Below are 26,664 nucleotides of genomic sequence, written 5' to 3' on the forward strand. Positions count from 1 at the left end.
TAATTCACATTTTTCAGACACAGAATGAACAAAAAACAGCAATTCAGTTGTTTTTATTTTTTGCGCCATTCACCGTGCAGTAAAAGTGATATCATATGACTAATTTGTTCGTCGGGTTGGTACGATTACAGCGATACCAGATTTATATTTTTTGTTATGCTTTGCTATTTTTACAGACTAAAAACAATATTTTACAAAAATGAATTTGTTTTTGCATCGTCACATTCTGAGAGCTGTAACTTTTTTATTTTTTGTCAAATGAGACATATAAAGGTAAATACACACAACAATAATAAAATCAAAGACACACCACAGATGAAAAAGGATGGAGTGCCTGGACCTCAATAATATATAAGGTAATATATCCTACACATAGCTCCCACAGGTAAGTATATAACAACCAGTATAAAACTTAAGGGCATTGGAAAGAAGCAGCAGAAAATATTATATAAAGAGTTACTGAAAATGACCAAAAAGGTTATTTGTCAGAAATATTATATAGATGGCAGATCAAGTATAGCTAATAAAATACATAAATGCATACAATAACTCCACCCAAATATAAATGTATAAATATATAAATAAGTAACCTCTATAAAAGCCTCATAACAATATAGCTGCCTATATAAATCACCAATGTCAAAAAGGACTACCCATAATAGTATTTAGAAAATAACCATAATTACCCAAGAGCACAAGTCAGTGGTCTAGGCACCCTCCACACACCCGACACGCGTTTCGCATAGGAAATGCTTCGTCCAGAGACCCCTTGATCTGCCATCTATATAATATTTCTGACAAATAACCTTTTTGGTCATTTTCAGTAACTCTTTATATAATATTTTCTGCTGCTTCTTTCCAATGCCCTTAAGTTTTATACTGGTTGTTATATACTTACCTGTGGGAGCTATGTGTAGGCTATACTACCTTATATATTATTGAGGTCCAGGCACTCCATCCTTTTTCATCTGTGGTGTGTCTTTGATTTTATTATTGTTGTGTGTATTTACCTTTATATGTTTCTATTAAAGTTTTTGCAAATTTCAACTAGGGCTATGTGGTTGTCTTTTTGCCTTATTTTGATGTGACTTATTGTATTTTCTGGCCCAAATGATTTATTGGTGTTTTTTGTCAAATGAGCCATATTATGGTTTGTTTTTTGTGGGATGGTATGGCGTTTTTATTTACATATTTTTATTTTACATACGACTTTTTGATCGCTTTTTATTCACTTTTTTGTGAGTCAGTATGATGGAAAAGTGACATTTTTGGTGTGTTTTTCATTTATTTTTTTTACAGTGTTGGCCAAACGCAATAAATAATTTGCCAGTTTTATAGAGCGGGTAGAACAACCAAATATGTGTACGTTTTTTCGTATATTTTTGTTTTATCACAAACGCTGCGTTTTGAGTGGCGAAATGGATTTCAGCAATATGTGTGCACTTTTTTGTGTTTTTTTTACTTTTTTACATATTTTATTTCACTTTTTCTTACTTTTTTACTAAGTCCCACTGTGGCACATGTGTAATTTTACTATGATAGCTGATCTCATACACTGCAGTACTTGTGTACTGCAGTGTATGAGACCTGTCAGTGAGTCACTGACTCAACATGAGTGTGCCTGTGAGACCCAGCTTATGGCTGGATCATCAGATGATCTCAGGGTACCATGGTAACCATTGGGACCCACTATTCTCATTGAGGGGGTTTGATGGTTATTAAGGGGGTCTTGCGACCCCCTTGTACAGGGCCGGCTCCAGGTTTTTCTGGTCCCCGGGCCAAAGAGTCTCAGTGGGCTCCTTTAACACATACCACGATTCATGATGCACAGATACCACAGAGAGATATAGGTATAGTACAATGCAAAGATTTCACTTCTTACATTACATGAGCGATATCTATTGTAAATTCCACAATAGCTCCGAAACCGGCGAATCACTCCACACAGTATACTGGCCTTCATAAAATGCTCCATACAGAATACTGGCCCCCATAAAACGCTCCATACAGAATACTGGTCCCCATATAACGCTCTATACGGAATACTGGCCCCTTATAACGCTTCGTACAGGATACTGGCCCACATATAACGCTCCGTACAGGATACTGGCCGCAATATAACACTCCATACAGGATACTGGCCCCCACATAATGCAGGCTGTTCCCCCCACATAATGTCATATGCAGTCTGTTCCCCCTTTATAATGCCCCATGCATGCTGTCCCCCCCCCCATATAATGCCCCATGCAGGATGTCACCCCCCATATAATGCCCCATGCAGTATATTACTTCTCCCGCCATATAATGCCCCATGCAGGATGTCACTCCCCCATATAATGCCCCATGCAGGATGTCACTTCTCCCCCCATATAATGCCCCATGCAGGATGTCACCCCCAATATAATGCTCCAAGCAGGATTTCACTCCACATATAATGCCCCATGCAGGATGTCACTCCCCATATAATGGCCCATGCAGGATGTCACTTCTCCCCCCCATATAATGCCCCATGCAGGATGTCCCTTTGCCCCCATATATTGTCCCATGCAGGATGTCCCTTTCCCCCCATATAATGCCCCATGCAGGATGTCCTTTTCCCCCACCATATAATGCCCCATGAAGGTTGTCACCCCCCCATATAATGCCCCATGCAGGATGTTCCTTTCCCCCGCTATATAATGCCCCATGCCTCCATACAGTAAAAAAAAAAAATCAAATACTCACCTCACTCCTCCTCACCTGCTGCCGCTGCTCGGGTCCGGACTCCAGCGTCGCCGGCGTCCTCCCGCTCTGCGCTGCCTGTGATGGCTCAGGAGAGGGCGTGGTGTAAAGATGTCACCGCACCCTGTGACCTGAGACGTCACAGGGAGCGCAGAGCAGGAAGACAGCGGATCTGCGGAGGCACGGGGAGAGGTAAGTATCCGGCTGCCGGGGCCCTGAGCAAGCGAGGGAGAAGGGCGGGCACTGGTGCCACTCTCGTCCACCCATAGCCCGGCGGGGTGCCCGGCCGTGAGTGGGCACCCCGCCTGCTCAGGGCCCCGGCACTTGCCCGGGTGCACCGGGTGCTGATGCCGGCCCTGCCCTTGTAACCACTTAAATCAGAGGTCCTCAAACTTTTTAAACAGGGGGCCAGTTCACGATCCCTCAGACCATTGGAGGGCCGGAATATAGTTTTTAGAAAAAAACTCTGAACAAATTCCTATGCACACTGCACATATCTTATTTTGAAGTAAAAAAAACAATACAGGAACAAATACAATATTTAAAATGAAGAACAAGTAAAGTTAAATCAACCGGTATTTCAATAGGTAGGTAACTGTACCCAATAGGCAGCATAGGTCCCCAATGGGCAGGTAAATGTACCCAATAGGCAGCATAGGTCCCCAATAGGCAGGTAAATATCCCCAATAGGCAGGTAAATGTCCCCAATAGGCAGGTAAATATCCCCAATAGGCAGCATAGGTCCCCAATAGGCAGCATAGGTCCCCAATAGGCAGCATAGGTCCTCAATGAGCAGGTAAATGTTCCCAATAGGCAGGCTGTTTCCCCCTTATAATGCTATATGCAGGCTGTCCCCCCCCTTATAATGCCCCATGTAGGCTGTTCCCCCCTTATAATGCCCCACGCTGGATGCCACCCCCCATATAATGCCCCATGCAGGATGTTCCTTTCTCACGCCATATAATGCCCCATGCAAGATATCACTCCCCTGTCTTTATAATGCCCCATGCAGGATGTCCCTTCCCTCCCCCCCCATATAATGCCCCATGCAGGATGTCACCCCCCATATCATGCCCCATGCAGGATGTCACCCCCCATATAATGCCCCATGCAGCATGTCACTCCCCCATATAATGCCCCATGCAGCATGTCACCCCCCCATATCATGCCCCATGCAGGATGTCACCCCCCATATAATGCCCCATGCAGGATGTCACCCCCCCATATAATGCCCCATGCAGGATATCACTCCCCTGTCTTTATAATGCCCCATGCAGCATGTCACCCCCCCATATAATGCCCCATGCAGCATGTCACCCCCCATATAATGCCCCATGCAGCATGTCATCACCCCATATAATGCCCCATGCAGCATGTCACCCCTCCATATAATGCCACATGCAGCATGTCACCCCCCCATACAATGCCCCATGCAGCATGTCACACACCCCCATATAATGCCACATGCAGCATGTCACCCCCCCATACAATGCCCCATGCAGCATGTCACACACCCCCATATAATGCCCCATGCAGCATGTCACCCCCCCATATAATGCCCCATGCAGCATGTCACTCCCCCATATAATGCCCCATGCAGCATGTCACCCCCCCATATCATGCCCCATGCAGGATGTCACCCCCCCATATAATGACCTATGCCTCCATACATAAAAAAAAAAAAATCCAATACTCACCTCACTTCTTACTTGCTGCCTCTGCTCTACTCTGGTCTGTACTCCAGCGTCGCGGCGGCGTTGTCCCGCTCTGCGCTGCCTGTGACGGCACTCGGGAGGGCACGGTGTAAAGACGTCACCGCGCCCTCTGATCTGAGACGTCACAGGAAGCGCAGAGCAGGAAGACAGCGGATCTGCGGAGGCACAGGGAGAGATAAGTATCCGCCTGCCGGGGCCCTGAGCAAGCGGGGGGAAGGGCGGGCAATGGCACCACTCTCCTCTCCTCCGCCCATAGCCCGGCGGGCCGGATAAAAGTCCTCCGCGGGCCGCATGTGGCCTGCGGGCCGTAGTTTGAGGACCCCTGACTTAAATAGCGATCTCACGATTGACAGCGGTATTTAAGGGGTTAATAGGCCCTGATCAGCATCAAAACCGGCCAGGGCCATACTGCAGGGTGTCAGTTGTCATATACAGCTGACACCCGCAGGAATTACCACCGCCAGGCGGCGCTATACCATTATCCCTCAGTGCCATGAAAGAGCGGCGCTGAGGAATAAGTACCCTTTAACGACTGCCGTTAAAAGGAGTATCGGTGGTCGTTAGGGGTTTAAGTATTGTTTTTTGTTTATGCAGTTTTAAGAGCTTTAAAGTATTTTGTTTTTTAAAATATTCAAATAATTGTTGTCACTTTTTTTCACAATACACAGGCCATATATATATACATACATACATACAGTCATATGAAAAAGTTTGGGCACCCCTATTAATCTTAAGCTTAATGTTTTATAAAAATTGGTGTTTTTGCAACAGCTATTTCAGTTTGATATATGTAATAACTGTTGGACACAGTAATGTTTCTGCCTTGAAATGAGGTTTATTGTACTAACAGAAAATGTGCAATCTGCATTCAAACAAAATTTGAAAGGTGCATAAGTATGGGCACCCTTATCATTTTCTTGTTTTAAATACTCCTACCTACTTTTTACTGACTTACTAAAGCACTTTTTTTGGTTTTGTAACCTCATGGAGCTTTGAACTTTATAGCCAGGTGTATGCAATCATGAGAAAAGCTACTTAAAGTGGCCACTTGCAAGTTGTTCTCCTGTTTGAATCTCCTCTGAAGAGTGGCATCATGTGCTCCTCAAAACAACTGTCAAATGATCTGAAAACAAAGATTATTCAACATAGTTGTTCAGGGGAAGCATACAAAAAGCTGTCTCAGAGATTTAACCTGTCAGTTTCCACTGTGAGGAACATAGTAAGGAAATGGAAGAACACAGGGACAGTTCTTGTTAAGGCCAGAAGTGGCAGGCCAAGAAAAACATCAGAAAGGCAGAGAAGAAGAATGGTGAGATCAGTCAAGGACAATCCTCAGACCACCTCCAGAGAGCTGCAGCATCAACTTGCTGCAGATGGTGTCACTGTGCATCGGTCAACTATACAAGGCACTTTGCACAAGGAGAAGCTGTATGGGAGAGTGATGCGAAAGAAGCCGTTTCTGCAAGCACGCCACAAACAGAGTTGGCTGAGGTATGCAAAAGCACATTTGGAGAAGCCAATTTCTTTTTGGAAGAAGGTCCTGTGGACTGATGAAATCAAGATTGAGTTATTTGGTCATACAAAAAGGCGTTATGCATGGTGGCAAAAAAACACAGCATTCCAAGAAAAACACTTGCTACCCACAGTAAAATTTGGTGGAGGTTCCATCATGCTTTGGGGCTGTGTGGTCAATGCTGGCACTGGGAATCTTGTTAAAGTTGAGGGACGCATGGATTCCACTCAGTATCAGCAGATTCTTGACAATAGTGTTCAAGAATCAGTGATAAATATGAAGTTACAAAGTGGATGGATCTTTCAGCAAGACAATGATCCAAAACACAGCTCCAAATCTACTCAGGCATTCATGCAGAGGAACAACTACAATGTTCTGGAATGGCCATCCCAGTCCCCAGACCTGAATATCATTGAACATCTGTGGGATCATTTGAAGAGGGCTGTCCATGCTCGGCGACCATCAAACTTAACTGAACTGGAATTGTTTTGTAAAGAGGAATGGTCAAAAATACCTTCATCCAGGATCCAGGAACTCATTAAAAGCTACAGGAAGCGACTAGAGGCTGTTATTTTTGCAAAAGGAGGATCTACTAACTATTAATGTCACTTTTCTGGTGAGGTGCCCATACTTATGCACCTGTCAAATTTTGTTTGAATGCAGATTGCACATTTTCTGTTAGTACAATGAACCTCATTTCAAGGCAGAAACATTACTGTATCCAACAGTTATTACATATATCAAACTGAAATAGCTGTTGCAAAAACACCAATTTTTATAGAACATTAAGCTTAAGATTAATAGGGGTGCCCAAACTTTTTCATATGACTGTATATAATTTATTTTTTTCTGATATGGGAAAAAGTACAGAAAACAGGAAGATGTCTATTTTTCATTTTATTTTTACTTTTTTTTTTTACAAACACAAAGGAACACTAAAGTACATTTTACATTGTGTTCTCCCTTCTGTAGCATATATCCTTATGTATGGAACACTTGTTTTTGTTTTCGATGGGAGCTGGGCTAGTAGAAACAGCTATATGTATTAGTGGTAGCTTTTTTTCTACTTTTTTTCTTTTTTTGCTTTACAATTAAAGGTCATAAAAGTACTTTGGAGTTTCAACATTAAAATATTTCAACATTAACATTAAAATACATTTTTATCATTGCTGATTTCCCCTGTAACTGGGGCTAGCATATTAGCCCAAGTTACATGGCACATTTTTCTCCTGCTTAAACCACAGAGCTGATCTTCTTATACTGTAAATACAATAGCACTTCTTATACTGTATACACAGCACTCATTCAGTGCTGTGTATACAGTGATTAGGGAGGCAGAGATGGTAATAAACTGACATCCAGCTCTGTGCCCCTGTACAGTCTAGTGTAGCTGCTGCCTCTGCAATAATATTCTACAATTTTTAAAGTCTCTGTGCGGTCCAGAATCATTTAAGTATTCATGAATGAAAAATCAAGTAACCAAGTATTATACTTGTAATCGAAATTGAGGAAAAAATAGTTTTTGTGTAGGCATAAAAAATTACAATTTTATTACATCATTATTAAAAATACACAAAACAATGTAGATAATAAAAGTTAAAATTACATATAGATGGTAGAGATGGTCACTGGTATAAAGGCCAGTAGTCACATCCCCAAAATCCCAAGTTATATCTAAAAATTCATAAAGGCAGATAGAAAGTAAATCACTAAAGGGAATGAGTAGTAAGGAATCTTATATATATAAATTAACTGTTTTTCATAAATATGCATAAATACCAAACAAACCCAAATATGTAACCCATGTGACATAACAATAATACTACCTGCCAATAAGGGGGGATATATGATATCAAATCATCTTACCCAGTAAGGGGCCAAAAGTGAACCAGTGATCATTGGCGCGCAATGGCAGGTAGTATTATTGTTATGTCACATGGGTTACATATTTGGGTTTGTTTGGTATTTATGCATATTTATGAAAAACAGTTAATTTATATATATAAGATTCCTTACTACTCATTCCCTTTAGTGATTTACTTTCTATCTGCCTTTATGAATTTTTAGATATAACTTGGGATTTTGGGGATGTGACTACTGGCCTTTATACCAGTGACCATCTCTACCATCTATTTGTAATTTTAACTTTTATTATCTACATTGTTTTGTGTATTTTTAATAATGATGTAATAAAATTGTAATTTTTTATGCCTACACAAAAACTCTTTTTCCCTCAATTTCGATTACATGTATTATGAGTTGGCATATTTCTGCGCTCAGGGAAAGTACCTTCTCCCAGATGCGCCAATACGGCTATAATAGGGTTAAACTGTTGATACCAAGTATTATACTTGTACAGTATTTAATGATGTGATACAAATAAAATAGTAAAAATACATAAATATATTATAAACTATCACATCTTTAATAGACCTAATTCCATGCATCATTTGGTTTATTAAACTCATTTTGTCTGTCATTTTTACAAATTGTGAACTAATATAGGATGTGCCTTGTTCTATCACACTCTGGGGGAGCCTTCATGTCTGTACAAAATGAAGATTAACTCGACTCAGAAGGAAATGGTCTCTTTTTTGCCACCTATAGGTAGCTGGCCTGTCAGTATCTGACCCATAAAAGAACCTTAGAACAAACCAAAGTCTCCTCCAAGAAGAATAGAAACTCACCCGTAGACAGTTGTTTCCTCATTCTTGTCTCTTGCCATTACAGAGCAGGGAACTGGTTGGGTGGGTGACATGGCTCTCAATAGGTATAGGAGCCATTATGCAGATTAAAAGTAATCTGCAATTCATCTCCTGTAAGACTCCATATGCCTACACAAGGAGAAACAGTACGCCCAAGGTATACATTACATGGACAGCTCATTGGTATAAATGAGAACTGTATAATGCTTCATTTTTCCTATGGCGACTTTGTAGTAAAATTATAAATTGATGATGGTTCCACACAGTTACAGCTAATGACTGGATTTCACGCCCCAAACTATTTATTATGCACATGTAGCTCTCTCCAAGACAAATCCATCAATAACTTTGCATGGACAGTCTATTCCTCCTTTACTGAGAAATCAGCATTTGAATTGACATACAAATGAGGCTGAAGATCTGAAGCCTCAGTCACTCCAAGTCTGTTCCCCACCCCTGCTGATATATTCATTTTAAAGAAGAGCACAAGGCACCAGTAATAGAGGTTGAGCTGTAACAACCATCTCAATAATGTAGCTTCACTTATCTTTCAAGAATTATTTGCAATTTTTATTTTTGTGATATAATAAAAGGAAAACTAAATCAAAATGTAACAATTAATATTAATGAATATAAATCCATTTTTCATGTACAGGATCGTTTTTGGAGAAAAACAAGATCTAAAATGAGATTCAACTGCTTTGGAGTAGATGCTAACAGGAACTGGAAAGTAAACTTTTGTGGTACGTACAGTAGATGAGTAACCTGTGGCCTCCTGCCCCATGCCTAGTATATATTTTAAAAAGAGCTTAAAATGTATATATGAGAAGTATCAACCCTCCTAAGCAATCTATATGGACACAAAGGTCATAGAAAGTTGAATAAAAATGATACATTGATACTGTATCTGCAATCTGATGGATTGTTCTAGAGAAATCTATATTTTTCATAATATGTAAATTAGCTATTAAGATCTATGGGCCGGACACTGATCTCCCTGAGACTCTGCCTCCATAGCTTATTTTAAATGAAACAGGGAATCACTTGTGTGAGACATGACTGAAACTTTGCTCTCCCGATCTTACTGCAGAAATGAGTATGATTATACCTAACACAGTACAGCAGAGCTGACTTTTGTCTCATTACAAACATATTGTCTTCTATAGTACTGTCAGCTCAACTGTACTCCCCTCCCCCCGTCCATTGGCTGCCTGTGAGATAGTAGCTGAAGAAGTGTTAGTACTGTCAGTTATGCTGCATAGCTGTGCCTGATTACAACTATAAGAGGAGAGCTACAACTGCAGATGGGATTGCAATGGCACAATGCTCTGCTATACTATTTTAGCTGTAATCACACACAACTCTGCAGTGAGATAAGGAGAGCAGACAGTTAGTCATTACATGTCTCACACTGGTAATACCCACATTCATTTAAAATAAGCTCTGGAGGCAGATTCTCAGGGAGATATGTGTCCATAACCTACAGTATCACTGTTAAAAAAACCTTGGATACTTATAAGTCTACTAAGATTACAATAAATATCACAAATTAAAGGTCATAAAAGTACTAAGGACTAAAAGGACTAAATTGTTAAAAATTATCTTTATTAGAAAATTTTTAAAATGTGCATTACAATTCCACTGTGTTTAGTGCCTATCAAGCAATATATTGGAACAATAGTTTTCCCAACACTGGCAGAACCACTATAAACTTTCTAATGTTGCAATATTACTAAGCTATTGAAGTTTGATAGAGAGCCACAGGATACAGGCGGTATTCTAAAAGAAACCATCGAAATAAATCTCCTATATTTTCATTCTGGTACCTCTCCTATAATTTGATTCTGGCTAATCTGCTGCATCTTTATATATATTTCTGGATACTAATACTATATTGATATCAAATGTTTAACAGTTTCATTTATTAATTTCCCTACTCTTTTATTATGCGTACATAGTGCACGTTTCACCTGCCCAGTTATTTATGGGCATGTCAGGAGACTATGATAAACAATTGACATCAGAGTCTAATATGTACAGTGGCATGTGAAAGTTTGGGCACCCCTGGTCAAAATCACTGTTAAAAGGCCTAAAGTTAAAGATGACACATTTCCTTTGTATTTTGGACAAAAAAAAATAATTATTGTCATTTTTTACATTTTAAAAATTGCAATAAAGAAAATGGGCCGATGCAAAAGTTTGGGCACCCTTGGAGATTTATGTGCTCAGATAACTTTGACCAAGGTTTCAGACCTTAAATAGCCTGCTAGGGTTATGGCTTGTTCACAATCATCATTAGGACAGGCCAGGTGATGCAAATTTCCCAGCTTTACAAAAACCCAGCCTCCGCTAACCTTATGCCAAAAAACAACAGCCATGGGTTCTTGTAAGCAGCTGCCTAGCACTCTGAAAATTAAAATGTTGAAGGCCCACAAAAGCAGGAGAAGGCTGTAAGACGATAGCAAAGCATTTTCAAGTTGCCCTTTCCTCAGGCCGAACTGTAATTAAGAAATGGCAGTTAACAGGAAGAGTGGAGGTCAAGGTATGGTCTGGAAGACCAAGCAAAATTTCAGTGAGAGCTGCTCGTAGGATTGCTAGAATGACAAATCAGAACCCCCACTTGACTGCAAAAGACCTTCAGAAATATTTAGCAGACTCTGGAGTTGTGGTACATTGTTCTACTGTTCAGACACACCTGCACAAATATGGCCTTCATGGCAGAGTCATCAAAAGAAAACCTTCTTCTGCATCCTCACCATAAAATTCAGCATCAGGAGTATGCAAAAGAGCATCTAAAAAAGCCTGATGCATTTTGGAAACAAGTCCTGTGGACCGATGAGGTTAAAATAGAACTCTTTGGCCACAATGATCAAAGATATGTGTGAAGAAAAAAGAACACAGAATTTCAGGAAAAAAACATCTCACCAACCATTAATCACGGGGGTTCATCAATCATGCTTTGGGGTTGTGTTGCAGCCAATGGCACAGGGAACATTTCACGGGTAGAGGAAAGATATGGATTCAATGAAATTTCAACAAATTCTTACATCACCATCTGTAAAAAAAGCTGAAATTGTAAAGAGGATGGTTTCTCCAAATGGATAATGATACTAAACACACATCAAAATCCACAATAGACTACCTCAAAAGGCACAAGCTGAAGGTTTTACAATGTCTCTTGTCTGGCTACAAAAAGCATTTACAAGCTGTGATACTTTCAAAAGGGGGTGCTACTAGGTGCTAACCATATTTAATCATAAAATGTCCTAGATATGAAAATCAGACGTCAGACACTTTTACACTAGTCATATTAGACTATGTTCATACATCTTGGTTTTTTCAGTGTTTTTTCTGCAGCAAAACTTGATTTCTTGCCAGGAGGATGTTCAGAATTTTTCTTGCTTCATTGCTTATTTTTTGGTGTGTTTTTGATGCATTTTTTCAGGGTTTTTTTCACTGTCCTTTTGTCTCATTTATGCATGTACATAAAGTTCAGTGAAAAAAAAAAAATCTAGCTTTGGCTGAAAAAACACTGAAAAACTGGACACGTGCATTTTTGGTGCGTTTTTTCAGCGTTTTTTTCACCACCCATTACTTCCAATGGGTGAAAAAACGCTGAAAAAACGCTGAAAGAAGTGACATGCTCTATTTTGCAAAAAAAACATGCTAAGCACAAAATCCTGAACAAAAAAAAACATAATGTGTGCATGAGATTTCTGGAATCTCATAGACTTTGCTGGTACTGTAAAACGCAGCTGAAAATTTGCATAAAAAAAGTTAAAAAAAACATGATGTGTGAACATAGCCTAACACATACAATCCCTAACAGCTCAATATAGTGCCACAGGATAAAAGATTCTAGCTAAATAAAATAATAATTTTTATTGAATACAGTAAAAAATTCTAGATGACATATAAAAAAAACAGGGTGGCAAAAACCTCCAATGGAGGGAGGAAATATAAATGTAGCTGTGTTACATCAGATCCATCAATATGCTGAGAACATGTGTGTCATAAGGAGATCTGCTAGGATTACTCTATTGTAGGTAGGACATGTATATTTTAATGAGTACTGGAAAAAAGGGTGATATAATATAGGGCCATAATTGATAAAGTGCATGTGACAAGTATAAATAAATATAGAGAGACCATATTACACACATAAATGATTCAACAGAAGGAAACCAGTCCAATAAAAATCAATACCTCCAATCATAAGCTATTCTGTATAAAGCAAGCAATACTGCTTACATGTGTGCTCAATAAAGTGCGCAGCATATACCAAGCTCCTATCCTAGCAGCATATACTTGTACTTCATTCACCCTAGGTGAGCGATGGTTACTGCAGGTTGTAGGCTTGTCGGAAGAGGTGGGTCTTCAGGTTCCTTTTGAAGGTTTCCATGGTAGGCGAGAGTCTGATATGTTGGGGTAGAGAGTTCCAGAGTAGGGGGGATGCACGGGAGAAATCTTGTATGCGATTGTGGGAAGAGAAGATAAGAGGGGAGTACAGCAGGAGATCTTGTGAGGATCAGAGGTTGCATGCAGGTATGTACCAGGAGACTAGGTCACAGATATATGGAGGAGACAGGTTGTGGATGGCTTTGTATGCCGTGGTTAGGGGTTTGAACTGGAGTCTCTGGGCAATGGGGAGCCTGTGAATGGATTGACATAGAGGAGAGGCCGTGGAATAGCAGGTGAACAGGTGGATTAGTTTGGCAGCAGAGTTTAGGATAGATTGGAGGGGTGCGAGAGTTTTGGAAGGGATGCCACAGAGCAAGAGGTTGCAGTAGTCGAGGTGGGAGATGATGAGGGCGTGCACTAGTGTTTTTGCAGATTCGTGGTTGAGGAATGTGTGGATCCGGGAAATATTTTTGAGTTGGAGTCGGCAGGAAGTGGAAAGGGCTTGGATATGTGGTTTGAAGGAGAGATTAGAGTCCAGGGTTATCCCAAGGCAGCGAGCTTGCGGGACTGGGGAGAGTAAACAGCCATTGACATTGATAGATTGGTCAGATGGCGAGGATGAATGGGAAGGTATAAAGATGATGAATTCGGTTTTATCCATTTTAAGTTTTAAAAATCTGGCTGAGAAGGATGAGATAGCGGACAGACATTGCAGTATTTTGGTTAGTAGGGAGGAGATATCGGGTCCGGAGAGGTAGATCTGTGTGTCATCAGCATAGATGTGATACTGAAAGCCGTGAGACTCTATGAGCTTTCCCAGGCCAAAGGTGTAGATGGAGAAGAGTAGGGGTCCTAGAACTGAACCTTGGGGGACACCGACAGATAGGGGGCGAGATGGGGAGGTGGTGTGAGAGTGGGAGACACTGAATGTCCTGTCTGTTAGGTAGAAGAGATCCAACATAGGGCCAAGTCTGTGATGCTGAGAGTTAAGAGAGTCTGTAGTAAGAGGGAATGGTCCACTGTGTCAAAGGCAGATGACAGGTCTAGGAGGAGGAGGACAGAGTAGAGTAGCTTGGATTTGGCAGGTAGTAGGTCATTGAAGACATAAGTCAATGCAGTTTCAGTAGAATGGTGCAGCCGGAAGCCAGATTGGAGCTGATCAAAGAGAGAGCAGGAGAAGAGAATTATGGGAAAAAATGAAAATGTAAATTTTTTCCTTCACCATTGCTTTAATTCCTGTGATTTACCTAAAGGGTTAATAAACCTCTTGAGGGGTGTAGTTTCAAAAATAAGTCACTTGTTGGGGGTTTCCACTGTTTAGGCACATCTGGGGCACTGCAAACTCGACTTGGTGTCCACTATCTATTCCAGCCAATTTTGCGCTCCAAAAGTCAAATGTCTCTACTTCCCTCCGGGGCCCTGCTGTGTACCCAAACAGTAGTTTTCCACCACATGGAGTATCGGTGTACTCAGGAGAATTTGCCCATCAAATTGTATAGCTCATTTTCTCCTATTACCCTTATGAATAATAAAATTAAAAAAATGGGGCTAAATCAACATTTTTGTGTGAAAAATTTCTTTTTTAATTTTCACGGCTTGACATTATAAAATTCTGTGAAGCACCTGCGGGTTCAATGTGCTCACCACACCTCTAGATAAATTCGTTGAGGAATGTATTTAGAGGTGTGGTGAGCACTTTGAACTCATAAGTGCGTCACAGAATTTCATAAAGTTGAGTAGTGAAAATGAAAAAAAATATTTTTCCCTCATAAATGTTGCTTCAGCCCCAAATTTTTCATTTTCACAAGGGTAACAGTACTGTACAATTTGTTGTGTAATTTCTACTGCGTACATCAATACTCCATATGTGGTGGAAAACTCCTGTCTAGGTGCATGGCAGGACTTGGAAGGGAACGAGCGCCAATTGAATTCTGAAGCGCAATTTTGGCTGAAATAGATTGCTGATGCCATATCACATATAAAGAGCCCCTGACAAGTCAAAACAGCAGAAACCCCCATACGTGACAGCATTTTGGAAACTACAGCTCTTGAGGAATTCATATAGGGGGGTGTAATGAGCATTTTTAACCCTCAGGTGATTCACAGAATTGTATAACATTGGGCTTTGTCAATGGAAAATTACCATTTTTTTCACTAAAATTTTGCTTTAGCCCCAAGTTTTTAATTTTCAAAATTGAGTTGGATAATAGGAGAAAATGAACAATACAATTTGTTACGCAATTTCTCCTGAATACGCCAATACTCCACATGTGGTTGAAAATTACTTTTGAGGCACAGTGCAAAGCTCAAGAAGGAAGGAGCGCCATATTGGCATTCAGATTTTGCTGGACTGGTTTGAGGGTGCCATATCACACTGGCAGAATCCCTGAGGTTCCAGAACAGCAGAAACAGTCATAGTCATAAGTGACCCTAGGATGTAGATACGAAAAATAATTTTTTTTCTCAACTAAATTGCTGCTTTAGTCCCCAATTTTTTATTTTCACAAGTGGGCCATAGGAGAAAATGGACCCCACAATTTATAAAGCAATTTCTTTCAAACATAGCCCATATTTGGTCAGAAACTACTGTGTGAACACACAGCAGTGCTTGCAAGGGAACAAACACTATTTGAATTTTTGGGAAATTTTGTTGAATTATTTTGTGGGAGCCACTTGCAGAGCCCCTGAGGTGCCAGATAAAACCCCCAAAAAAACATAAAGTGACATAATTTCAAAAATTAGACACCATCTGGGATATAGTAAGCATTTGTATCCCACAGGTGTTTCACCAATTTCTTTACCATTGGGTTTACATTTAATTATTATTAATTAAATTTCAGTGAGATCATAAAGTTCTTTCTCATATAATGTACAAATGTCTATAATTAACAGTTTTAAACATGTGCCAGAATGGTTAATTTTAATATCAGTCGGTGTATAGGTGAAGCCATTCTAAAATGGATTTTCAAAGTAAGTAATCAGGTCAAAAACATCTGTATGCAGTTTGTATTGTAAAATCTAGAAATGCGATCATGATTAATGTTGAGTGAATTTGTTCTGCATTTCAAATTCGGATTCGTGTTCGGGGTTTCGGCTTGTTCGCGCCAAAAAATCGGCTCCGCCCATGAACATCCCTGATTTGCCAAGCTGTCACGCAGATGTTATCTGAACCCAAATTTGAAATGCCGAACAAATTCGCTCAACACTAATCATGATCACTGCTGGATACCCAGTTCAATATGAATACATTGAAAATGCCGCAGAGATCCACAGAAGACCATAAGAATGACTGTTCCTTTTATTGATGATCTCACAAAATTCTGTATTTCTAAGGATTCACAGGGCCCCTTTATTAAGTTGCAGGCATAGTTATTTTTATGCCATGCTTATATATATATATATAAAGCACCATCATATTCCACAGCGCTTTACATACATTATCATTGTTGTCCCCATTGGGATCACAATCTAATTTCCCTACCAGTATGTCTTTGGAGTATGGGAGGAAACTGGAGACCCCGGAGGAAAACCATACAAACACTGTCAGAACATACAAACTGCTTGCAGATGTTGTCCTTGGTGGGATTTAAACCCAGGACCTGAGCGCTGCAAAACAAAAGTGCTAGCCACTGAGCCACCACAAGAATATGCTATTCTCGTCTGCATATTCCTGCCTTTGCCATTTGATAGCGGTCCTGGGACCCCTAAAAACGCACAGTTATATTGGAGATTATCAATAAAATGAACCTAACAAACATTTTATGGTTTTCTGTGGATCTCTTCAAGATATTTATATAGAACTGTTTCCAGCATTGGTCATTATCACATTTCCATTTGGTGTTTCCCAGTCGAGCTGGCATCCACTTATGGGGGGTAAGGAATACGAGGCAGCACAAAATTCCGCTCTCCATGCAGTGCAATAGTGTTATACCTTTCATGGCACTATGATAGAAGGTGAGCAACCACCGGTCACCCAACCCCTAACCTTTTCACCTATCCTAATGTAGTAACCTGATGTAGAACATTTGTATTCTAGCTATTTTTATGAGCCACTTCTACACATTGAAACCTGGAGACAGACCCGCTTTAAAGAGTGCCAGCTTCTAGTTTGTGCTCTTGACATTTACTGCTGTTGTTCAGATGAATAATCGCCACTTCACAATTAGCTCTAAATCATGGACAAATGCTTACCTACTTTGCCATTGGCTGTATCATTCCAATATGATTGTGGTAGCAACATCATTTTTCACTCCATAATACTTGATAGCGTTCACATTTTTTGTCTTACTTCAGAGGAAGGTGCTTCGTTTAATCCATGTGACAGTACGTATTGTGGTCCATATCCTGAGTCTGAGCCAGAAGTTAAGGCTGTCGCTCAATTTATCCACAAAAGGAGAAAATTTATTAAAATTTACCTGTCGTTCCACGCTTATGCCCAAATGGTACTCTACCCTTACTCCTACCAGTATGATGCCATTCCAAATTACAAGTGTGTGGTAAGTCATTTTATAACCACGTGCTAACATATCTATCACAAATATGTGGACTTGAGTGTTTATGTTTTTGGGAAAAATGTAAGTTCATCTGAATATTGCAGATGTTCCTATATAATTTTGGTAGTACACTACAGAATATATAATCTACTTATTTCCCTTCTCCTTTTATACCTTGTTAGGAGTCAGCAGCAAATAAAGCAGTCCAAGCGATAAATTCCGCTTATGGCATACGTTACAGACATGGTCCTGCAGCCACCACTTTATGTGAGTATATGATGAGAAAACATTACACTGCACTCTCTATCATTATAACAGCTGTAATATTCTACATTTCTAATGGAAAGATCTGTTACTAACTGCATAATGAGAAACTTGAAGAGCAGTCCTGACAACATATGACCCCATAGGATTTCTTGCCACCCACGGAGACCTGTTAGATGTCGGTTCCCTTCCTTCTGAATTCAATTGTAGTCGTGTCTTTTAGACGCAAATACATTTGAAGACTTGAAAGCTGGCAGTGGGCAGAAGAGCACTCGTCAGCTCAGCTAAAATGCAGATTAGGGAGCCTCACCAACCACCGGCCGCCCCATCAACCGCATCTGCTGCTTTGTCCTCCTCCGCCACCGTGGCAAGTGTTCTCACACAGGTCTCCGGCCGCAGAATCTCCACTTGTTTACTCGCTGCAGTCTGGGTGAGTGAGAGCCCATCAGCTGATACGGAAGTGGACATTCCTGCTGTTTTTGTTTCACCAAGCACACCCCATCTTTCTCAGTCCACCAGAACATCTCCGCTGCACCTCACTCATAGCCCAGCGCTTTGTCGAGTTCACCCTACTCCACCCTCTCTCAACACAGTAGCCAGCCCTCGGTCCTGCAGTTGTGGTCACGTAAAAGATTGTTTCCTCCTACATATGCCAAAACAAAGAGCTTGAACTTCACCATCTCCAATCTGTTGGCCACGGAAATGCTGCCTTTCCGCCTGGTGGATACACTCGGTTTCCGAAAGCTGATGGCCATCGCAGTCCCCCAGTACCAGTTGCCCAGTCACCATTACTTCGTTAAGAAAGATGTGCCTGCACCACACCAGCATTTCGCAGACAACATCACCCGTTCCTGGAAAAAATCTATGTCTGTCAGGGTGCATTTCACCACTAACACCTCGACAAGCAAGAATGGCCAGGGGCATTACACTTCGCTGACTGGGCACTGGGTGACTCAAGTGGCTGTGGGGTCAGGCGGGGAAGGGGCTGCTTCACAAGTCTTGCAATCCCCAAGGCTTGTAGGGCGCTTAGGGATGGAGAACTAAACCACTACACCAGAAGATGGAGAACTAAACTACTAGACAACAGGGGTTGGAGAACTAAACTACTAGACAACAGAGGTTGGAGAACTGAACCACTACACACCAGGGGATCAAGAACTAAACACTAGACACCAAGTCTTGTAATCCCCAAGACTTTGTGGGACAAACCTCGGTATCTAACACTTCCTCCATTGCTTCTGCCTCCTCCACCTTCTCTAGGGCCTCCACCTATGCCCTCAACCTCTCCGTTAATGAGACACATGTTCCAATAGTGGCAAAACAATCCCCTCACCTCCATACTGCGCTGCTAGGGCTCACGGCAATCAGGCAGTGTTTAAATTAATATGCCTTGGAGATCGAAGTCACACAGGTCAAGAGTTATTGACAGCTATCAAGGCCGAGTTTAAGCAATGGCTGTCTCCACTGAACCTTGAGCCAGGGAAGGCCGTGTGCGATAATGGTGCAAACCTGGTGTCGGCCCTATGCCGGGGAAACCTCACAAACGTACCTTGCATGGCTAACATCCTCAACCTGGTGGTACAGCTATTTCTCTGCCATTATCCCTGCCTGGATGCACTGCTGCAAAAACCACGGTCACTGTGTGCTCAATTTCACCGCTTTCACCCCTCGGGTCATCGACTTACATTGCTACAGTGATCTTTGGGGCTACCGGTTAACCGGTTGATATGCAATGTGCCAACACGATGGAATTCCACTCTGCACATGTTGCAGTGTCTGTGACAGCAGTGACAAGCTCTAGTGCAGTATGTCATCTTGCCAACGCAGTATGGACGTGGTGCAAATCATGGTTGCGGAGTGGGCACAGATGAAGGACATCTGCACCCTTCTGCACAGTTTTGAAACAGCTACCAAGATGCATAGCGCTGTCGATGCCGTCATCAGCATAACTATTCCAGTCATCTACAAGCTAGAGCACACTTTGAATAGTCTGCGGGAGGAAGTGGTGGTCCCAGAGGAAGAGGAAGCAGAGAAGGATGCGGAAGGGATAACTATCTCTAAGTTCCGGACTGTCGTCACACAGTTAAGTGCCAAGGGAGGGTGGATTACAGCGATCGAGGGGGGCTCATGGTACCAGACAAACTGTTAGTGAAGGTGCATGAGCTGAGGAACAAATGGAACAGGACTAGGAGGAAGAGGTGATGGGTGTGCAACAGTCAGGAGATGAAGAGGATAATGATCCCTATCTGTTGTCCGTGGTTGGCGGAAGGGGACGGAGGAAGCAAGCTTGAGTGTTACCCCTCCACCAACACACCATGGACTTGGACCTCATGGAAGCACCCGACACATGAGCGCCTTCTTGCTGCACTGCAACATGATTGTTGCTCGTATTGTTAGGATCAGAAATAGTGCTGACTACTGGGTTGCCACTCTGTTAGATCCATGGTACAAGAGTAACTTTTTCCAGATACTTCCCCACCTTGAAGTATACAGCGTGCATGCTGGAGTATCGAAACACGCTTGTAGACAATTTTAAGAGTGGTTTTCCACAAGACAGCAGTGAGGCATATAGTGTGCATCACAGTTCTAGACTTCCAACTGAGTCAACGCAAAAACATTAGCAGCCTTGCAGCGCTGGGGTCCTGGGTTCAAACCCATCTAAGATCAACATCTGCAAGGAGTTTGTATGTTCTCCCCATGTTTGCGTGGGTTTCCTACTAACACTCCAGTTTATTCCCACACTCAAAAGCAAACTGATAGGAAATTTAGATTGTGAGCCCCAATGGGGACAGTGCCAATAATGTCTGTAAAGCGCTGTGGAATTAATGGCACTATAAAAGTGGTTAAAATAAGTAAATAAAACAACAATTTCTGGGAGTCATTTCACACATTTTTTAGACCAGCCCATGCAGTATCTTAAGCTCAATATCAATGCCATCGGGGGAATTTGGACCCTTTTGCATTTTGGTCTTTAAAAATGGAAGAGTGGCCTGAGTTCATCTGTCACACCTTGGAGGTCATGCCCGGCAGCCAGCGTTCTCTCAGAAAGTGTCTTCAGAACTGCTGGTAGTGTCCTGTCGGATAAGTGCATCTGGCTGTCCCCTGAAAGTGTAGACCGCTAACTTTCATCAAGATGAACAAGTCATAGATCTCCCATGACTTTTGCACCCCAGTCACAGACTGGCCAGACTAGGCGATGGTGTCATTTTTAGTTTGGTGCATTGATCTCGCGTTATTGCAGTCTGTAACACCTTTGTCATGGTTTCTATGCCTGCTGTTGCTACTGCTGCTGATGTTACACTAACAATTTTTTGAAATGTGGAGACTCCAAGTTGGGTCTCCATCTGGTGGGTTTCCTGTAGTGGAAGGGGTGTCAGAGGAGTCTCATTATACTATTTATATTCTTGGGAAATTGATGCCACTTTAGTGGTGTCTGCCCCAAATTTTTGGAAATGTTTGGACTCCTTCATGTGTGTTGCCTGAATTTGGCAGGGCTCTCAGAGCATCAGGCCTACACCTGTCACTCATCCACCTGTTACTGATCAATGTTTAAGCTAGAAATACTGGTCCAAGCCCTGTCCCATGCTGAAATGTGGACTGCTGGCTGGACCACACAATTACCACAAGGGATTTAGATGCTGAAATGTGGACTGGTGTCTGGGCCACACAATTAGCAAAAAGGATTTAGATACTGAAATGTGGCTGTGTTTCAAGACGACGCTATTAGAACAAAGAATTTAGATTCAGAAATGTGGACTCCTGTTTGAAGCGAAAATAGTAGCACTAAATATTTATATACTGAAATGTGGCCTACTTTCTATAGCATGCTATTAGCACAAAGAATTTAGATTAAGAAATGTGGACTCCTGGCTGAAGCAAAACCAGTAACACAAAATATTTATAAACTGAAATGTGGCCTACTTTCTGTAGCATGCTATTAGCACAAAGAATTTAGATTCTGAAATGTGGACTCTTGGATGGAGCACAATATTAGCACAAAAGAATTAAAAGCTGAAATGTGGCCTGGTATCAGTACCATGCTATTACCACAAAATTTAGATTCTGATATTTGGACTCCTAGATGGAGCACAATATTAGCACAAAAGAATTAAATGCTGAAATGTGGCCTGGTATCAGGACCACGCTATTAGCACAAAGAATTTAGATTAAAAAATGTGGACTCCTGGCTCAAGCAAAAATAGTAGCACAAAATATTTATAAACTAAAATGTGGCCTACTTTCTGTAGCATGCTATTAGCACAAAGAATTTAGATTCAGAAATGTGGACTCCTGGCTGAAGCAAAACCAGTAACACAAAATATTTATAAATTGAAATGTGGCCTACTTTCTGTAGCATGCAATTAGCACAAAGAATTTAGATATTTAGATTCAGAAATGTGGCATGGTATCAGGACCATGCTATTAAAACAAAGAATTTAGATTATGAAATTTGGACTCCTGGATGGAGCACAGTATTAGCACAAAATAATTAAAAGCTGAAATGTGGCCTGGTATCAGGACCACACTATTAGAACAAAGAATGTAGATTAAAAATGTGGACTCCTGGCTGAAGCAAAACTAGTAGCACCAAATATTTATAAACGGAAATATGGCCTGCTTTTTGTAGCACACTATTAGCACAAAGAAATTAGATTCAGAAATGTGGACTCCTGGCTGAAGCAAAACTAGTAGCACCAAATATTTATATGCAGAAATGTGGCCTCCTTTCTGTAGCATGCTATTAGCACCAAAAATTTAGATTTTAAAATGTGGACTCCTCCCTGGGCAAAAATATTACCAACACAAAATATTTATATGCACACATGTGGCCTTGTTTCAGGACCACACTATTACCACACATAGTTTATAGTTTGAAATGTGGACTCCTGCCTGGAGTACAATATTAGCAATGTTTTGCGAACAAATTTGCTCATCTCTATTGCTTACCTCATCCCAATGCTGATGTACCTGCACTGCTGCAGAGGCAGCAAGACATGGTGGGGAACAATAAGCGCTCTAAGGAGGAGCCGAAGATTGCAGATACAAAGTATTATAATGGGGTGAAGGTGTATAACTGTGATGGCACAGTTTGGGGCTGTGGGGGTAATGTTGTGAGATGGCACAATATAGAGAGAGAGCAGCATGGGGGGTGGGGAAGTATGGAAAGGTGCGAGCTTGAGGCTGGACATTATGGAGATGTGGGAGTGTGCAGGGGCAGTGTACAGAGGAGGCAGCATGGGGGGGCAGAGTGGAAAGGAGCAGCATGGGGGGTAATATGGAAAGGTGGATAATTTAGAAGAGACAGTGTGGAGGAAATATATCATGAGAAGGGCAGTGTGGGGGTCATATTTTGTGCAGGAAGCACAGTGGGGTGAAATTGATTCAGCGCCACAGTATGGGAGGTATTTTTATTCAGAGCAGAAAAACATGGCACTCTCTTTGAAAATAAGTTCCTTTTATTTGCATTTATATAGAGTTAAACATTTTCAGTCCTGGTACAGACCTTCATCAGAACTGAATGCTTTAGGTAGGGAACTCCCAGAAAAAAACACGCTTGTGTGTGCAACATGCGTCGCTGAGGAGACTGTACCATGACCGAAAATGTTTAACTCTATATAAATGCAAATAAAAGGAACTTATTTTCAAAGAGTGCCAAGTTTTTCTGCTCTATATGATATATGGGTTGGACACCCTCCTTGTGCAACTAAATCAGTTACAGCAATAGTACCATATATTATCCTTGTCTATGTACTTTTATTTTATGGGTGCTGTATCAAGATGCGCTGCAGAGGGTCGGAGATTAGGAAATTCTGCAGAGAGAATTTGTGCGTGTGAAATCTGATCATGATGTATGTACTACATGAAGACAAAAGGGATGCAAATTATTTTAATCAGAGAAGATGTCATCTGTAAGGTACATAGATACAAATGTTTATTTGTGATAATGCCTGCGTCTCATCAGTGTTGTGGTTCCAATATGATCATCAGTCTGACAACTGCTACAACATGCCCAGCAACTCCTTACATTTGATAAGGACATAATGAGAGTTGCAGGTTCATGTGATACAAGTGTATATTGTCGGAGCAAACCTGACGTTGCAATTGACCACTGTACTGAGCTTGGGGCTACATTCATGTGCTAATGGTGGTCCTAGTGATGCATTCATGTACTGACGTTGGTTCTGTATTCATGTACTGTCTGTGGCTCTGGTGTATTCATACACTGATGGTGGTTCTGATCTTGTACGCATGTATTGACAGTAGCACATCTAGCAATCCATAACTGGTCAAATGATGTACTACATGGCTGTTAAAACTCCTCTAAGATTGGAGTTTTGAGAATTTCTGCTCAATTTCTACTCCAAAACCTCAGCGTAAGTTTGGGCATGTTCACTTTGAGTTTTTAGAGCTGAAACTCTCCAAATCCTCCTCAAAAAGCAAAACTTGACTCTGACGATATATTCATGTACGTAACGTGAATCTGGTAAAGTATTCAAGTAACTACCCCTTTAATTTTTTTTGCAGCCTTTAGGATCAGTTCAGCATAACAATGTGGGGCTTTGACCAAAAAATGTTGTGTACCCGTTCTAGAGTCAGACATTGGTCTTCATGATTCCTGAATGTGTTGCTTAGCCCACTCTTATACGTGCCAGACTTTCTCCAAATGTGTGACATGCATAAGTAGTGCTGATGCTCCCAAAGCATCCAGCAACTGTTACAAATAACACAAGCACAGGAGACAGGAAGTGTTGTGCTTCAGAAGCATCCAGCAATTAGAAGGGTTAAAACAGACACAGAAGACAGGGAATGTTTAGCAGAGCCCCAGGGGGATTGTGGGGAACTTGTTATTGTAGTCTGGCTGAAGCCGAAGAGAAAGGCAGTGTATTATCTGTATCTGACAGAAGGCAACTGAACAGGATTCAGATCAGGAAACTAAACACAGGTCAGATAAACTCCATGAATTAACAGTGCAGAGTATTATCGGGCAGGAAGATAAGGACTGGAAGGAATTGTGTCACAGGGATCATCTCCCTCATCAAACCCTCCCCCTCCATCTCCATGCAGGATAAATTATGCTGTGTACTATTGTATCCTTGTGAAAGAAAAGGCTGTGGCTGTGTATGCATAGAAGTGTGCTGCTAAGAGATTGAATCTATGCAGAATTATGCTACTGAAGAGACTGTAAGACTGTGCCTTGTGAAGAAACTACTGTATTGTTACTGGAGCCGGTTTCTCAAGAAACTCAGACTGGACTGTAATGAAGATTGTTGCTGTAATATCCCTGAATTGCACTGGCTGTGCTTTAGATTAAATTCCACTGTTAAACTGTTGAAAAAGACTCTTGTCAGATGTGTCTGGTCAGCAATTGAATCTATCATGCGCCTGAGAGAAGCTGTAACCTACGGTCGCCCTGAGAAATGGTTCCCCCAGGATTCCAAAGAATTCATGAAACCCGTCTCGCTCTATCTGAACCTAGCGGCGTGCGTGTAATATTGGTGGCCCGTACAGGGAATCCTGAATGAGAATTAGCGTGTAGAGGGAGAAGAGGAAAAGTGTCTGGAAAAACACAGCAGCACAACACCTTAATTCAACTCTGCTACACCAGTTAAAGCGGACTAGCCTTAAAGAAAACCCACTAGCAGCAATGGATGTGGAAATACAAATGAACAGAATTCGTGAGCGGCTTCTTCAGTTAACCTGTGAAGAATTGAGAACAGTAGCAGAACATATAAAGATGTCAGAAGAACAGATTTCTAAAGCACACAACCGTAGGCAACTGTTAGCTGCCATTAATGCAAAAATGGATGAGCTGGGGGAGAAAGAAGCTGAAGACGTCATGTGGATGTTCCTCCAGGAGCTAACACAGTTTCTAACCAGGTTGAAGTTAGAGGATGGAGGGGCGGCACCAATTACCAAAAGCAGGAATCTCCGTCCGCAGACAGAACTACAGGAATTAAAAGAACAATTCAAAGCCCTAACAACAGCCCTGCCAGGAATCGACCAAAACCTCTGAACGGGTGATAGACTCAGACAGAACCTTTACCCTGCTCGGGTAGATAAATCAGGAAGACAATCCTATTTAACACCACAAATCACCATAAGGCTGGGTGCACATGATGCGGTTTTAATGCGTTTAATGCGTTCTGAAAGACGCGCTGCATGTCAGTGTCCACGGATGATTCGCAGCCTCTGATGCTCACATAGCGGACGTGGGATTTCTAGAGATCCCATCCACTATGCTGTAACATCTGGACACTACGAGTTTGACGCTGTATATACACGCAGCGTCAAACCTGCAGCGGCTCCTGATCGTGGCCACGTACCCAAACTCACCCTCAGCATGTCAATTTCTGTAGTGGACACGCTAGTCGCCGCTGCAGATTTTGACCGATTGAAGTGTCATTATATGCGATGGATTCACATTTACCGACAACAAAAGTGCGGCATTAAACACCTAGTTTCGGACGCAACATAAATACGTTGTGTCCAAATCGCTGCTGAGTGCTGATCAGGGGATGTAGCGGTTAACGAACCAGCTGTGAGATGTCAATTATGGCCAGGGAAATGTTTTCCTAAGACCAAAAAAAGACCAGCTCACAGCAGTCGCATAAATTACATGAATAGAAATGCTAATGAAGATTGGGTGAATAGGACTAGCTGATACCCAGCTCTTTTGTTTGGTGATGTCAAGGAGTAAATCAGACCTTTTCATGACCAAAGTAAAGAAACACACAGACAGTGTAAACACTTTATTTGAAATACAACAGACCCATTCTTTAATCATTTAAATGAACCAATATACTCACCCTAATTCTAGGATAATCCAAGGGCTTAAGCAATGTGCCACCAAA

The 26,664-nt window shown here is 41.5% G+C and overlaps 1 protein-coding gene across 1 annotated transcript in view; it reads left to right on the plus strand.

Annotated features, from left to right (window-relative positions):
• The window catches only part of CPA6 (carboxypeptidase A6), a 400,270-nt gene that overhangs the window by 350,768 nt on the left and 22,838 nt on the right, over positions 1 to 26,664 (plus strand). Inside the window, exons 8-10 of the mRNA XM_073679426.1 lie at positions 9,310 to 9,397; positions 17,349 to 17,551; positions 17,731 to 17,815. Of these exons, the coding sequence (XP_073535527.1) occupies positions 9,310 to 9,397; positions 17,349 to 17,551; positions 17,731 to 17,815 (376 nt within the window). The remainder of the gene's footprint in view (positions 1 to 9,309; positions 9,398 to 17,348; positions 17,552 to 17,730; positions 17,816 to 26,664) is intronic.

This window comes from Phyllobates terribilis, unplaced genomic scaffold (genome assembly GCF_046119375.1).
Source record: "Phyllobates terribilis strain yellow unplaced genomic scaffold, ASM4611937v1 Scaffold_4__5_contigs__length_816908805, whole genome shotgun sequence".
Lineage (NCBI taxonomy): Eukaryota > Metazoa > Chordata > Amphibia > Anura > Dendrobatidae > Phyllobates > Phyllobates terribilis.